This window comes from Ixodes scapularis, unplaced genomic scaffold (genome assembly GCF_016920785.2).
Source record: "Ixodes scapularis isolate PalLabHiFi unplaced genomic scaffold, ASM1692078v2 PGA_scaffold6__148_contigs__length_123643588, whole genome shotgun sequence".
Classification (NCBI taxonomy): Eukaryota; Metazoa; Arthropoda; class Arachnida; order Ixodida; family Ixodidae; genus Ixodes; species Ixodes scapularis.
In genome coordinates, this window is record NW_024609881.1 from 102,010,612 (window position 1) to 102,027,516 (window position 16,905).

General features: G+C 42.8%; 1 protein-coding gene across 1 annotated transcript in view; it reads left to right on the forward strand.

The window, feature by feature from the left end:
* The window catches only part of LOC121838287 (cytochrome P450 3A6-like), a 30,287-nt gene that overhangs the window by 10,547 nt on the left and 2,835 nt on the right, over positions 1-16,905 (forward strand). The window contains exons 6-13 of the mRNA XM_042294426.1: positions 523-760; positions 4,136-4,266; positions 5,335-5,401; positions 5,829-5,901; positions 6,890-6,998; positions 8,676-8,767; positions 9,374-9,514; positions 14,240-14,402. Coding sequence (XP_042150360.1) covers positions 523-760; positions 4,136-4,266; positions 5,335-5,401; positions 5,829-5,901; positions 6,890-6,998; positions 8,676-8,767; positions 9,374-9,514; positions 14,240-14,402 — 1,014 coding nt within the window. The remainder of the gene's footprint in view (positions 1-522; positions 761-4,135; positions 4,267-5,334; positions 5,402-5,828; positions 5,902-6,889; positions 6,999-8,675; positions 8,768-9,373; positions 9,515-14,239; positions 14,403-16,905) is intronic.

Sequence of the window (16,905 nt, forward strand, 5' to 3'; positions counted from 1 at the left end):
ACTTTGTAAATCGTGCCAGCTTAATTAAGAGTAGAGCTGGTTAGGCCATTTAAAGTTACCATAATAATAAGAACCAGAGGACAAAGAGATGAAAAGTGCTTTCCTCCGCCAGTTCTGGCCCTTCTAATATTAACAAAAATGACCTGGTACATCGGTACGAGCTGCAAGAAATATGTATTAGAAATGTTATAAATGAGTGTTACACATTTTAACTTGCGAAATTTCTAAATTTGTTTCCCATATATGTTATGAAAAAACACTAGAAAGGAGGAGCCAAGTGAATACGTATATTGAAACGCACTCCACGCACTAGCAAATAAATTTTGGTAGTTTCTATTTTGTTTGCTGGGTTGCGCGTTTAAGCCAATAATAACACATTTATTTTGTGGTTCCATGCGGCATTTAAGGCAAAAAGAATATGTAAATAGGTTGCCGCGATAAAACCGTTCTAGCTGCAGACACAAACCATCTCGACGACATATAGGAAAAGGCAAGTGAAAAACGCCTCATGTTGAATTCCAGATGATGCCTTTCCTCACTGAACAAGGGGACGTATTCATGAAGGTGCTGGGCAAACTTGCCGATGAAAGGAGGGAGGAGTCAATGCTCGAATCCTTCCAAGCTCTGTCTATGGACTTCTTTTGTCGGGCCAATTTTGGAATAGACTCCAACTTTCAGCATACCACGGCAAGTCTGTTCTACGTCAAAGCCGAGAATGTCATCCCAGGAATGATGATAGGCCCCTTCCACGCAATTGCACGTAAGGAAAGTATCGTATTGAGCTTGTCACCTATATCACCACACGAGAAATTATCTGGTGTGATACCAATTTTGGTCATATAATTTTTTTTTCATGCCCAGTACCTTGAACATAAGGTTTTTATACAGAAAGATTGATACACCAACAATTATAATTTCAAAACCAGGAACGCTTAGTTTTAGGTTTCAAGGTTGATAATACCAAGTGTGACTTGAAAATGTCAGAATTATGCCTAGTATGAAGTTTCAGACATTAGCAGAATGAATATTTGAACGAGTTGGTACGCATTCATTTGAAAACGTCCCGAATTAACATGAACAAAATGAGAGACTCGACGCAACAAAGGTCAGACGTACTTTATAGTTTTTGGCTAAAACGCAATTTGAGCCCCGCCCTTTCCCCCGTAGATTGGAGTTTTTGGGTCAGCCCAGTGCCTTGCGGAAAATATAGTGCGGCTTCTATAGTATTATCGCATGATCTTTTTTGTGCATGGAGCCCTTGGCATGGCTATAGAAAATGTACGGAAGAACAGCGCAAAACTGGAATTTTGAAATATTACACTAAGCACGATGTGAGCTTATGAAGTACTGTCCTCAACGCCAAGTCGGGTACATTATTTTTCATTGAAAGCAGTTTTATGACCCCATCGATCGCTAATCTTCCTTTGTACAGCGTATTTATTGGTTTTCATGAGCTCTCTTAGGCAAGTAGATGCTTCAGAATTATTTAGAATATGCAGTACTGGTTTGCGTTTTGGTACCTTGGTACGATGAGCATTAAAATGCTATCCTAAGTTTTCTTCCGTCCCGACCACGAAAAGCAACTATCCTTCCTTGAAACAAATGGCAACGTTATGTTTTCTCAGCTAAGCAAAAACATTTGGTTTAGGTTATGCACAGCCTTAAGATGTCTTTAACAATATCCCGAAAGGGTCGACCGCTGCTGGGACGGTCAGCGCCGTACCCAGGCGTAGTGAGGTGACCCCTGCGAGTATGACCGTTAGCACACAAAGCACATTCATGTGCGAGCGCTGTCAGCTGGACTCCTCTGCTGACTGCATGCGGCTGCTGCTTCTTATCTGTCGATAAAGCTATCCGCCTCAGTGGCCGCGTCCATGGACAGACTCCGGTCAGTAGAGTTGCGGAAATGAAGTCCTTTGGTATTACGTCTGCATTCCTTCTCTCCAAGAAATATTCTACTCACGCATATTTTGGATTAATTTCAGCCGATAGATACTACGGGAGTGTATGACCGATAACAGAACAAGGCGACTTCTTTAACTCTGCGTTTTATTCTTTATCGAGAGCGTGTATCAGCGATACCTTAACTGTACAAAGATAACGTATCTCGTGTTGGCTTACTGTGCACCCTTTTTTTACGTCGACCGCAAAAAATGTACTTCTTTTGCGTATTTTCTTAAGCAGGTACGCAGTAGGTAGGTTAAACGCGATAAATTGGCGCGTAGGAGTATCGTTTTTGATGAGGCAACTGATTTTGTTAATTTCACTATTGGCGCCGAGGTATATCGCCGGCGCCCTCTTATCATTTCCGCTTGTGACATCACGACCAGGATGTACCTCGCCGTGATTGGCAGAATTTGCCTCCCTCTAAGCCGGCGACTTGGTAAGCATCATCAGTACACGAAGAAGCTATGGCTCGGCCAATCCCGAATGCCGACCACAGCGCCGCTTTTGGTCGGGCACGCCGCTAATAGTGAGTGTCAACGTAGGAAATGCATGGCGTATTGAGGACCCGAGTGTCTTATTTTCAGATTGCAGCCAATAAGGTTGCCGCATTCGCCGATTAGAACGCCGAAGAAGAAATCACGAAGAAAGAATCACACGTATAATAAGCCACTCCATGCGTTTTTTTTTTTTAATCTGTCACTGAGGAAAACGTTACTGAGAGCTTAGGGAGTTCAGAGAGTGGCAAATGTCGATCGCCCTTATTATCTCTGGTTATTCCATAGAATTTCAGCTTAAGCCAATAGGAACGCCAACCAACGATTCACAAAGAAGCGTGAACATTAGACGCGAATCCGTCTGCTTCTTAAGTTGCTAGTAACTCTGCATGTGCGTGGCTTGAAATGCACAACATTGCCGGAGTTGGGAACGGAGCTAGAGCGCTCCAAGGTTTCAGTTAACATTGAACTATAAGGTTGTGTTACTTTTGTTTCGAGGGTCCAGAAAGATTGTGAACGATTTTTGAACGCATCTCTCTACTCTCGCCTTTTGGTCTTCATTGTTCGCGCATGAAGAGATGGGCGACCCAGAAATAAAACCGGATCCACTGATGGTGATTTCCTTTTTTAAAAAAAAAATGAAAAAATTAACGAAGGTTTCAAAGCGGCCTCTTTTCGTGCGAGTGCTCTGCCTAGCGATGCACCTGTCGACTACAATATTTGAACCTTTGCCACGTACAGACAACTCCATGTGGCGAAAACTAGAACTATGGTTCGAATCCGGAAGTGGAGTTGCGATAGCTCTCCCGCCTCCTCCACCGCCTAGGAGGCAGGAAAGAAAGCGGAACACTTTTTCCCGACGCGAAGTGTAGTTCAAATTTTCGCCGCTGTGACGGAATTCTACTTGTAACTGCACCAGTACTTCATGCACCAGGCTTTTGGTATATGCTTGAGACTTTACGAAAGGCTCTTTCATTACATATATAGGGTAGGAAGGAAGCAGAACCATAAAAAGAGGTATCAAAGTAGATAACTCCAGCTTCACGTACTGTGAACTGGCATGATATTTATTTTTTATCAACGTGGTAGAAGGTGGGTTGCGGGTATATCTGCGTCAGACATGTTTTAATGCACAAAGCACAAATACTAAATAATAAGTCAAATTCAATAAGTATTTTAATCAGATCAACTTCAACACTCTAAATCGTGACCTGCTGAGTTTGAAGCACGTGCCCTCAATTGCATGCATCTCTGTTTCCACACGAGTTTAATTTATGAGATACAACTTATAGCTAGATACGTATACTGAGTAATTTTCAACTATCATATAACGGCGTTTTCTAAAATCTGTTTGAAATATAACTTTAAGTTATGTCTCTTATTATCTGAAAGACTAAGCCTGCACAAAACGCCGGGCGTGATTAAGAAATTGGCTAGTGTCTACAAAGTACTCCTTTCATAAAACTAAGCTCAAGACAAATGCACATCTAGCAAAAAATAACTTCAAAGCTAGCTGATGCCTTGAAGGACTGCTATTTAAATTTACTTAACTACCCTGACCGGGCTTTTACATACATTATAATTAAAATACACAAGAAGCAATCTTAAGTGTCATACAATAAAAATGACCTTTTATTTTTGCTTTTATGTAGGTACCAACAATAATTTTGAAAATATTTCCCATCTTTCTGCAGAATGCATGACGACACTCAGAGTGTTTATGAAGCCATTCTTTTGGATTAATCGTATACTCGGAAGTTTTACCATGAATATATTTGCCGAAGAGATGAAGAAGGTTGTTCGACTCAGAACAAAAAATCCTAAAGTATGCGACTTTTTTCTGTGACCATACCGCCCATGTGTCGAAGCAAAGCTTTAAATTCATTCTCAAAAAGTTTTAAAGATTGGATTTTGGCATTGCAATGGGAACGTGGATTGCAATACTGGGTTATACTACTTTTGTTAATCTTTATTGTTACTGTTAATGCCTTAAGTGATCTAGAAGCAACCCCTTGCACTGCGTTTATTGTTATCATAGGCATATGAAAACACTATCAACGTTTTCAGGCCGATGTTTCTGTTATAATTTGCATTGGAAAAACCTTGATATCATTATTAAGTAACAAAACTATCGCGCCTAAAATATTTTAGTTAATTGCTATACACCCGAAGTACGAAAGTAACAAACTAGCGGCTTTCAAATGTAATAGCTTACTTTTAATACCAGTCTACAACTAAAAACAAATTGCCACGCATAATTGTTGTGTACCTTATTAACGATTGCTTATGTGTGAACTGTGTGGTCGGTTTGCCTTGCTGCATACCCGACCCGGAGGAATAACACGGAGCCGACGGTTTCAACAACAAGAAACTACATTTAATGGGACGTGGACAAGACGATTAACATTGCTACCGGCGGTGCCGGAGTCCAGGCAGCGACTCCCCGTGCGCCGCCTCTGATCTGCCTTATCAAGGCGGCGCATCCGATGTGCGCGTGGCTGGCGTGACGTCGCCGCCACGCGGGAAAAGTTCGGCTTGAGCCTCGCAGTCGGGCAACTTGGCTTGGGAGCCGCCAGGGTGCCCACAACTGGTAGACTTTTTTCAGTTTTTATCACATTCATAGGCTATTCAATTTTTAATCTAAGTGCCGGTTCAGCCTCTTGTGACGGCTTACGGCTGAAGATGTTTGAAGTCATTTTTAAGCTTCTCCAGATGTAAGCAGTCCCAAGTGTGGGAACCAGCCTTAAGTGAGGGCCTCCGATGTTTCTGCAGTGATTCGAATTGTACACGTTGGCATAATTTAAAAATTTTCTCAGATATATATTTTGTAATTTAAAATAAAACTTTCGTCTTCATGCACATCACTCAATAAAAACTGCCATATGTCTTTCAGCTACGAAGAAACGACATGCTGCAGAACCTATTGGAAGCCGAACTGCATTCCAAGCACTTTACTAAAGGTATCGAATTCGAATCACCTAGGTGGTTCGTGGTAGAATCTTAAATCACATCCTAGTTTAGTATAAAAAATAACAATAAGTGTCTTTTACAATATTTTGTACTCCCAAAATACTTTGTTTGAAAGTAGACGCGAACACTTCACAAAAAAACGAGCCATGATCATGGTAATGAACTTTAAGATATATTTAGCTTTCACAAACCTCTTCTCAAAGAAAGATTTACTTAAAACAGCTGCAAGGTTTACAGAAAAACGTTTTTAGTCTCATGTTTGTGTGCATAATACAAGGTGAACGCAAAAGAAAAACTCTAGGCATGGAACCATTGTGTCTTTAACCTCAGTCTTTTTCTGGTCTGAAGGATATCTTATATGCAAATATATATATATATATATATATATATATATATATATATACTTTAAACAAACAGGCGGGCTTCAAGAATTTCGGCGCCTGTCCGAAGAAGAGTTGGTGTTGCTGACGACAGTTCTCTTTCTTGGAGGGTAAGCGAAAACGTTCGGCGGCATTTTGCCTTTTAATTAACACGTTTCTAACACCCTTTATCTTCACCACGGTTAATAAGAAATAAAATCTGATTAGACGTCTGTTTCCTTACGGCTTCTGAATGTTTAAAAAATGCTTGGCGAGGCTTGTGATATTCATCCTTCTTGCTTCTTGATTCCTTCAGTTATTTGCCTGTAATGCCTAAATATTACTGGCTGCTGTGTAAGAATAAGACGCTCAAAACGAGCCATGGTCAGTTCATCTTAAGCTCTCAGTAACGTAAGAGTGAGGAGGGCCGAAATTTATATGTCGCTGACGGCCAACCGGAGTGCGCCCGAATTCCCAATAATGGCGTTGTCGATCATAAGAGCGCTCAAACGAAAATGATTATTATGATTTTGGAACTAAGGAGAGCGGTTTTATTACATGCCTTTACTCTAGTGGTGGGCGTAGAAAGGATTTTTTTTGTTGTTTATTTGAGCATGTCAGCGTCCAACTGAAAGCGGGAATCTCCAGTCGTTTGTGGGAGCTTTATTTTTTACAGCATCAACTCAGGTACATTTAGAAATAATTATTGTAGATATTTTTGGTAAATCCGTGGTTCCAGAATTGAAGTTTCGCGCCATCAAGTTTAACGCAAACGTCGCAACGCGTTTTTTTTTAATTCTAAATCTATTTGAGGTGTCAAAGACAAGGGCGATCTTTGAAATGCCGCTTTCTCTTCACACTTTTTGACACTCATGATGATAAAAATATTCATGGGCATTTGGAGTCAAAGTGTGGTATCGCATTTTATTCGTAGTTGATATATGTATAGAAAATCGAAAATTAGAATGAACTTGAAATGCATATTTAAATACCATAATTCCAACAGTTTAAGAAGATTAAGAAATAAAAATTGACGGATGATTCTAGGTAATGTGTCATCCTGAAAATGTAACAATTTATAAAGTTTAAATGCTTATAAATCAATGATTATTTTTACAGATTTCAGACCACTGCGGTGACATTGAGCTTCATGTCCATGTTACTCGCTATGCATCCAGAAATTCAAGAGAAAGTGAGGCAGGAAGTGAAGGACGCAATTTCAAGTTCGGTAATGCTCCTGTAATATTTACTCACTACCAAGGGTACTAAATATTTAACTACACTACCTGTCAAACAAGTAATTCAATGTATGTATTTTCTTTGTCAAGACATCATAGGAAATGAGATCAGATCTTATTATTTTTCAGTAAGGGGCACGTTACATTTTGTTAACAGCGTGACACGTTTTGTTTCTGGGATTAAAATGTAAGAATCAAAAAGAACAATGTATTAGCTCATATTTAAAGAAAACAAGCATAAACACACACATCACCAATTTATGATTTAAGGAAAAGTCATAAGAGATTACACAATAATATTTTATTCAATTCAAATAACTCATAGGAAGACGGGATTTATTCATGTCAATAAGTAAATTTAACACAAAAACATACAAATTGACGCCACCTAAAAAACTAATTTAGTCCGCAGCCGTTCATGCACATTACATAATTCGGAAAACTGCTAGCTAAAAAAGTCATAAAATGAAGAAAGAAATAGTAAAGCCTTCTTCCTCCAAATTCTAAACACCCACGCCGAATATTTTTAAAATCTACACGAAGAATAAATAGTTCGTCTATATTAATGTATATATGTTCCTAATTTACAACAATAATGTTTTCCTATAGCGTTCATAGGTTACTCATCATTTAAATTATTCTTATTCAAAGTTACATTATATGTATAATCTTCATATTACACAGCGAAAAATCTTATTTAGACGCATAAAACCAACACATAATATTATATAAAATTGTACATATGAGCAGAGCCGTGTGTGCAGAGAGTTTGGTCAATGGGAGGCGCGGGCAGAGCCAGGGCGTGCGTCAGATTCCGAAAGAGGGCTTGGCATGCTCTCTTGACCGACCAGAAGCGGAAAAGAATCCCCTAGTGGTGGTAGCGAAAAACAGTTCTGATCAAAGGTATATGTTCGTATATGGTTTTAATAAGTACGTAAGATTGAAGTGTAGTGACTCTTCGTGGTTGAAAATAGGGTGCACGTGTTGTTTTGATCGTGATCATGCAGAAAGATGTAAGAAACGAATGCGCCGCTCAACTCTGTTTTGCGCGGACAGAGTGTGACCGCTCGGACGGCAGATTCCCGGCCCTCAGCGCTTGGCGTAAGGATTATGTCGATCTTTCCGCTAGTCGCACTCTTCCACCATCATTTTGGATGAGCGTGATTGAAACATCATGTGTACCATATTTTCAGTCACCGAGAGTTACTCCGATGCAGTTATCAGGTTTGTTTCTCACGACCACCGTCAGGGTATTATTTCCGGCTTCTGGTTGGTCCCATTCGCATTTCTCAAGACGCTCTGGAACACGCCCAGCCCGCTTTAGGCCAATAGCGCCTCCTCATTTGTCCACTAAACTTCCCAACGAATGACCAAACTCTCTACATATACGGCTCTGCATGTGAGCACCTACCGCTCATGTGATATATGTAACATTTGACATCTCAATTTGACGCATTTTAAATTAAATCTTTCTTTCTTAAAAGGTTAAACATCTGGGTCGTTAAGTATATGTTGTTACTCTCCTAACATGCGTCCATTTCTACATATTATTTAAATAGCAGAAGGTGTCTTATTTTACCCAGGTGTGTTGCGCTATTCAACGCAGAAAAAGGCGTGTTGGCTCCGTGTTATTAATTATATTATTTCTTGAATATATAATCCAACAGGGATGTCTGGATTATGACACCACGGTTCACAAACTGAAATACATGACGCAGGTCATGAACGAGACGCTGCGATTTTACCCCCCCTCACTTACGTGAGTTGGCATCACTTGGCTCGAATTCTTAAGGCAGCACTGTTTTGCATTTTATTCTTCCATATTTTCCAACGGACAAAGCGTAAACATTAGCTAAAGAAAACTCAGGTATGCGATCAGGAGTCTGTACGTACCCAGAATAGAGTGAAACCTTTCGGACGACGCAGTTGTTTCGGGTAGGTTCACCTAGGTACTGTTAGTATTGAAATTATGTGCGTTCTTGTAAATTCGTAAAATGTAGTAGAAGTCTAGAATAAATGCCCTCGTCTTTGAAAAAAAAATTACTGATGTGTAATGATAATAATATGTGTCCTCGTGGTGATTGTAAACTATGAAATTGTATACTTTCCGTCTTCACACTTCCGTAAGTGTTGCTAAATAAGCTAATTTTCGCAGAATAACCATCCATATATTCAATTTACGTAATTCAAATGTGGCACCTTTATTAGTTAAAAAGCTGGCAATTTTTAATACTCGAGAACTGATGTGCATCAAACATTAATGTGGAGTCAGTTACATAGGAGGGCTGCTTGTTAAGCCATATAATAGCCTCTCCCATTTAACACAAATCTGCTCATTTGCGTGAAATGTCATCAAAATTCCCAGGTTCCACACAAGAACTGCAAAGAACAGCTTTGAGTACAAGGGTACAACATTTAAGGCCGGAACGTGTATCATGGCACCCGTGATGCAACTACATAGAGATCCACAATATTGGACTGACCCAAACAAGTTTGATCCTGACAGGTAACTATGCACAGCGTTTTAATGGAGGGTTGGTTTACATCCCTAAATATTAGTTTTACCTTTCGTGATAGCCTTCACTTAATGCGTTAAAAAATTTTTTTGGTGGTTAAATGCAACGAAAATCAATCTTCATTTAAAAGACTGTACGAATGTACACTAGATGGGATGTGCCCATCATAGATTTATATGAAGGTACCGCTGACAGACTAATATCCTCCGATATGCCGGTACTGGCAACCACTGTTTTACTGAGAAACGCAGACTTCAAGTTCTGAAGAATGTACCAACCTGGGCACTTTTGAAGCAGCGCTTGCATTGAATTATTAATTTAATTTGCTCGTTTATTTGAAAGACAACTACCATCAATACATAACATTAAGTGCCCTTAAAACATTGACTATCTACGGTGGCAGCTTTTACTGTGTCGACAAACAATGAAAGCAGTGAGGGTGGCTAGAGAGATGCCATATCTCTTCGCTTCGTTTAAGCGAGGTTCCTAACATTTAAGCATTTTTACTCAAACTCTCAATAATTGAATGTATAAGAAAAATTGGTTTTCAGGTCATGGTCGCCTGCCACACGAGTGAAATCTACGCTTGTTTTCACTTTAGCGTACGTAATCTTATTTATACCATAAAACTAATTCAATAATATCTGTGCACGTTCTATCCGCTGCTTTGACCTCTCGATACTGGGTGTAGAAAAAAAAAAAAACGTGTGCCAAAACTTTTGGCCGACTGCTCATTTACTTGTTCTCCGCCATTCTGGGGAGTATTCCAAACCGCTATCTGTTTACCAAGACTGATGCGGTGTTGCGCACTGTCATTCATTATCTTACGGGTAAGAAAAAAAATAATACGTACCTCCTAATATATTTATTTAAACTTTGAAGACAAACTTACGGATGTAGTTGCACGGACACTACTAGTTATAACACGGCAGTCGTGGCCGTTCTGTACCCGTATCACCACACAAAAGGTTCATTCCGAAACACCGCGCCTATCCCGCCTACCCTTTGCGGTTAAATCACTTTTCCGGGTAGCGATCACACTCTCTTCTTGTCGTCTGCTAGGCGACACCGCCACAGCGCTTGCCGGTGTTTGCTTCCGCTTTTTGGGGTGCCTCTTTCAGTACGATGATTCCTCGAGTTAGCGAAACGAGTCGGGCAAACAACCAACGAAATGGAGACACCGAGCTAAGCATAAGTGTTGCCGCCTGTTCCTGGAGTGTCGTTTGTCAGAATCTGGAGCACAAGCTCGTCTGCTTCTTTTGCAAGGGTTGTGGTGACGTCAGAACGCAAAAACCTATATTGACTCTGATTGAAGAATAGTGAGTTGAGCTCAAAGCAACCTGCCTTAAGATCTACCACTATCCTTATATCAGAGTCAGTCAGAGCTCGGCGTTTTGAAGTCAGCGAAACCCCTGCAAAAGATGCAGACGAAGTTGCACTCCCATTGTTTTGCTAATTGTGCTTGTCTCGGTATGTCATCTTCGTTGGATGATTGGCTGATTCGTTTCTATCACATTGGGAATCTCAGTACCGAAAGAGGCACCCGCAAAAGCCCGTGAACCAAACACCTGCACGTGCTGCGACGGCGTCTGCTTTGTACCTAGCAGACAAGGAGATGGTGTTATTGCAACGTGAAAGAGCAATCCCATCGCGCAGAGTAGGCGGAGTAGGCGTGGTGTTTAAGAATATCCCTGCCATGTGGCGCTGTGGGTGCGGAACGGCCACGGCTGCCGTGCTACACGCCTCGCAAGTGGGCTCATTTTCGTCGACTGCGCATGAGAAAGGAAGTAGCAGTGACGTCAGAACGCCGAGCCCTGATTGGCTGATCGCGAACCCCTATCTCAGCGTCTTCTGCTCCTTTGCAACGTCGTCTGCTCGCAACGTCGCCTGTACGTTTCCTGCGACTTTCGAAAGTCGAGCGAGCTCAACTTCGCCTTTCAGAGAGGGCAGAGGAAATAATTTGAGCAGTACGTTGTTTTTGTCTAACAACTAGCAGACGCGCATCAAGGAGGGAAGTCAAAGGACTCACTGGCGAGGTGTAACGAGGCGCCGAGGTTTGTTTGCTAAGAACCGAGAGTGAGCGTGGTTAGTGTCCGCAAGTTCCCTCACAAATACTGTTTCCCTCCTTTCGTGTGCGGCGAGACTCCTCACTCTTTAACGGCGTCGGCGGGTTGGCGCAGTTAACGTCGTCTGCTTTACGTCTGCTAGTCAAAGCGATGGCTGCGTTACCTTTCCTGCGTTTGTCGGAGATCCACCGCCTTTTTACCGGCAAGAGTCACCGTTGCCTCGGAAAACAAGGAGATGACAAGAGGAAGAGATTGACCTCTTAACTTAAAATTGAGGTCAGCAATCAAAGTATAAGACGGGAAGGGTTCACAAGGGTCGCGCGGGCATATTCCATTCAGCACGCCAGCCGGTTGTGGGCAGACGGTCGCCGAGTCGGAGTGCCGAGCTCGCTTGGTCGTTGTCGGTGGAATCGTGGCCGTTGGAGCTCTTCCCGGGTGTTTGTGGATCCAGCGTTCTTGTTCGTCGTGGTCTGTTTTAAGTACCTTTTACGTTTTTCTTGCTGCTTGAAGTCGGGACGCGTGAGAAGGGCACGTAGAGAAATAATTGTCCGTCGGTCGTCGCGACCGCGACGCTGTCGGCCACGCTGATTTGATCGTAAGAAGTACGTAAGACAGCTTCGGAGCTGTCGTAGGATTTCGTTGTAACCTGCGCAAAACTTACGAAAATTTCGTTTCGTGAATACAAATTTGTACTCAAGTTTTGCCTTACGCATATTTCTGGCGTAAGATCGTTTTGTGAACCTGGCCTCTGGCCTCTGCACTTCCGAAAGTCGCAGGAAAGGTAAGAGAGACGCAGACGACGTTGCGAGCAGACGACGTTGCAAAGGAGCAGACGACGCTCAGATAGGGGGTCGCGATCAGCCAATCAGGGCTCGGCGTTCTGACGTCACCGCTACCCCCTGCGCAAGAAGCAGACGAACTTGCCCTCCGCATCGCTAGTAGTGTCTGCGAAAGTACTTGCGCGGAAACTATAAGCTGAAACAACCCTTCAGGCTTCTTCAGTTTACTGGTCCCTTTGTAAAGGACTTTCCATGAAAACATGTGATAGAACGCAAGGCTGGCCTCTCGGCTTCTCGTCGATTAAGAAGTTTAACCCTATTGATCGCAATCCTATAATCGAGTAATAAAACCATTAATCGGTTTCGTTCATTCCCATGCAAAATAGTTTTCAAAAAGTAAAAATTAACTGTTTTTTCTCTGCTGACTATTTAATAAACGGCGCAGTACAAATTAAAAGTTTAAATCAATCTTGATACGTGGTTTACAACAGTCAAAAGACACCCACACTCACAAATTATTACTTCAATCTCAGAGAACCGAGATGCGTTGATAATCTCCGGCAATAGCGAACTCCTTTGATTGTTCAGAATTGTCTTTGCTCTGCTAAACGGACACTCGCACGTGTTGAAGTTGCTGGGACACGTGTAACCTTCTTCACTCGTCTGGAGTTACAAAGTTCGCCGCTACAGTTTACTTTAAGTCGGCATTTTTTCGAAAGTGTGCTTTCATACTGGTGTACTCGTCCACGTCTGCGTGGTCAAACGTTGAAGTTTTCCGTCATTTTCTCAAATTGATCGGCTTAACCGGTTAAAAATTTTAATCGTGACTAAAGCATTGATTTTTTTATCGGTGGGTTGATCGGTCAAACGCGTAGCCGTAGTCTCAATCTTTAAAATATTTCATAATTTGAGACATAATATAGCCTGTGGCAAGTGATGCCAAGGAAGAGTTTGGAGTGGGAATTTCAGCCCATACTGTATAGGGGGCGGACATATTGACACAAAGGTATTGCTGCCCAGACGAACCTCAAAGTTTACCACCTAAGTTTCGCCCCGAAAACTCAGCGAATAAATATGAAACCATTCAATCATGAGGAAAAAGCTATGACTGGCTATCGCGAACTTGTTCCAGACATGTATAGTTACTGCAATAAAGTAATCAAACACCGTTACATGTAACTCAATCAAAAAGTAATTAAGTACGTTACTCTGTACTGAGATTTTAAAAAAAATGACGCATTGCCTCGGCTTGGAAATAACGCGTCATATTATCATTGCTCTGCATCTGTCGTTTTTCAGACAGTAGCACAGCAGGTCCCAACATCCGTAGTTTCTATATTTTTGTTTTGTTTCTATAACGCCTTCATTTAGGAGTAACTGTAGCTATGTTGATGCACCTTGTGTACAAAGTTTTACGGCCCTGTACACAATAAAAGCGCTAAAAAGACAACCCATAGGTCAAAGGACGACGACCACCGCAGAACGGTTTTCGTCGCCCTTTAACTACTCCGTGATCTTTTTAGCGCTTTTAACCTGTACAATAAATATCCAAGTAGTCCAAGTACATACCCTATTTATGGCCTATTGAGCATTTAATAGTCGTGCAGATTACAGGCGCGAGCTAAGGATGAGAACTGGGTTCAGTATTTTTATTGCAGACGTTCCCCTCCAGAAGTCATTCAATGCCATTACTAGTTAGTTTACCAAAAACACAAAATACTTTTACCCGTTCCTTCTTTTAAAAGTAACTAGGTTATTACTTCGTTACAATGGGTAACTAGGTAGAAGTAAGCCGTCACTAGGAACGGGTTGCGTAAAAGTCTGGTTCGCTCCGCGAGTATCACGCTCGCATTATGATTGTCAATTACAGGTTTAGTCCCGAAAACGAAGGAACGTACTGCAAGAGAGCATTCCAGCCTTTCGGTGTTGGACCGCGCTGTTGCGTCGGATATAAGTTGGCTCTTTTTCAAGTATTGTACTTCACCGCTAGTATGGTGCAAAACTTCAAGATGGAACTCGGAGACGCACACAAGGTAGCTTCTGTATTTGATTCAAAATTAGCTGTCATCTCCTAGATATTGCGTTAAGATAAACATTAAGGGTTTCGAGAGCACTTATTGGGCAAGCTAACCTCCTTCGTTTGAAGACGAACCATAATGTAGAGCAGCTCAGCTGGGGCAGCTAGATTAAAGATACTTGTCGTTGTTAATTAAATTTGCTTCCGAGTCATTTAATTAGCTTCTCGTCCAGTATCAAGACATTTAACGGACATATTGCGGTTCAGTTTGATTGGTGGAACTGCAGGGAATACGAATATAGTATTTAGCCTTTAAAACTTCATTCGCAAGGCTACCTGCATAAGCAACCTAAAGAATGCAGTTAAAGAGAAAATGTTCTTGTCAAGACCAGCTTCCATGAATTCTATTTTATTTGACATTTTATCTACTTTCAAGAAGTAGGAAAGAAGTAAGAAGTTCTATAAATCTTTAAATATAAATTATTACAGGGACTGCTTTTATGTTTACTGTATTGCTGTTGATCTTGATATATGCATATATATATTTAGGACCATAAATAGACCGAAGAAACTATTATATACATTGTCACCACAATTAGCTTTCTGATCATGAATATTGTCACGAGTGGTGACCAAAAAAAAAATAAACAGAAAAAAATAAACGTTTAATGTGGCGAACTTGTGCCAAAAATAAAAGGGTACGAAAGAAAACAGCAGAGCGTCGTGGGCGTCGATGTCGGCGAAACCGCAGGATCGAGCGCAGGGGCGAGACTGACTCGACAAGGTCGCGAACGGCGTCTTATCTAGAGTGAGTCACTATCTCGAAGATTCGGCGGAGAAGGTTCGAGCGTAGCACGCGCGGGGCGAGCATGAACACGCACTTTCTAGAACAACATAAGCAGGGATAAACGACATAATTTATGTCTGGAGCAAGAATAAACGAGAAAGTTCTAGAAGTCCGTGACCCTGCGCGCGGCATTATCCCCCGCTTTAAAAGCGCATCGTCCCGATGCACCACAAAACGAAAAAAAGCAAACAAAAACAAATCCAAAACAAAACGACAGCAGAATCGCGAGCCACAGTTCAGAGTTCACAGTTCACTCGTCGACAAGAGTAAAAAGTTCTATCGTTCGTAATACGGCTTCAGCCGGACGACGTGCACCACCTCGGGTCGCGGCTGACGTCTTGCAGATGGGCGCGTTCCGTCGGGAAGGACTTCGTAGTTCAGATCGCCGAGCCGTCGGATGATCTTGTAGGGTCCGAAATAGCGTTTCAGAAGCTTCTCGCTGAGACCGCGGCGCCGTATTGGTGTCCAAACCCATACCCGGTCTCCGGGTTGAAAGTGGACGTCCCGGCGACGAAGGTTATACCGGCTTGCGTCGACTCGCTGTTGGTCTTGAATCTAGATTCTTGCCAGCTGACGAGCTTCCTCCGCGCGCTGGGAGATCAGTTGAGCGTCGTTGTTGCCATAATCGGTTGGCACGTGAGGCAGCATGGCGTCGAGCATTGTGGTAACCGCCCGGCCGTGTACCAGTTGGAAAGGCGTCACTCCCGTGGTTTCTTGAACCGCTGTGTTGTACGCAAACGTAACGTGCGGCAACACCTCGTCCCACGTCTTGTGCTCCACGTCGACTTACATGGAGATCATGTCAGCGATCGTCTTGCTGAGCCGCTCTGTTAGTCCGTTGGTCTGCGGATGATAAGCGGTGGTTCGTCGATGGTTGGTGTGAGTAAGCCGAAGAACCTCTTGAGTCAGGTGTGCCATGAAAGATGATCCTCAATCTGTGATCAACACTTCGGGTGCGCCGTGTCGAAGGAGGATGGACTCGACGAAAAACTTTGCGACTTCCAGCGCTGTTCCCGATGGCAGGGCCTTCGTCTCGGCGTATCGTGTAAGATAATCGGTAGCGACGATAATCTACCAATTTCCTTGCGTTTAAATGTTCGGAACGGTCCAAGTAAGTCATTTCCGACCTGCTGGAAGGGCGTAGTCGGGGCGGGTATCGGCTGCAGGAGTCCTGCTGGCTTCGTCAGAGGCCTCTTTCGTCGTTGGCACTCATGGCACGACCTTGTGTACAGATGGACTGTTTTCGGGAGTCTCGGCCAGTAGTACTTGTCACGAATCCGGGCGAGCGTCCGGCTGTAGCCAAGGTGTCGAGCCGTCGGGTCGTCATGGCATGCTTGAAAGATTTCTTCTCGCAGGCTGGCCGGAACAACCAGCAGCCAGGCAGGGTCGCTCGTTCCGAAGTTCTCCTTGAAGAGCACGCCTCGCCGCGGAACGAAGCTTGACAAGTCTCGGGCCAAGACTCGCGGAATTGAACTTCCTCGGCCTTCAAGGTGTTCGATCACGGCGCGAAGTTCCGGGTTGTCTCGTTGAAGTTCTCCCATGTCGGCATCTGTCACTGCGCCGAGAAAACAGGCGTCATCGTCGTCGTCAGTGCTTTCGGGAGGAGATTCGACTGGGGCCCTAGAAAAACAGTCGGCGTCGTTATGTGCTTCGTTTTGTGCTGCATCGGGAC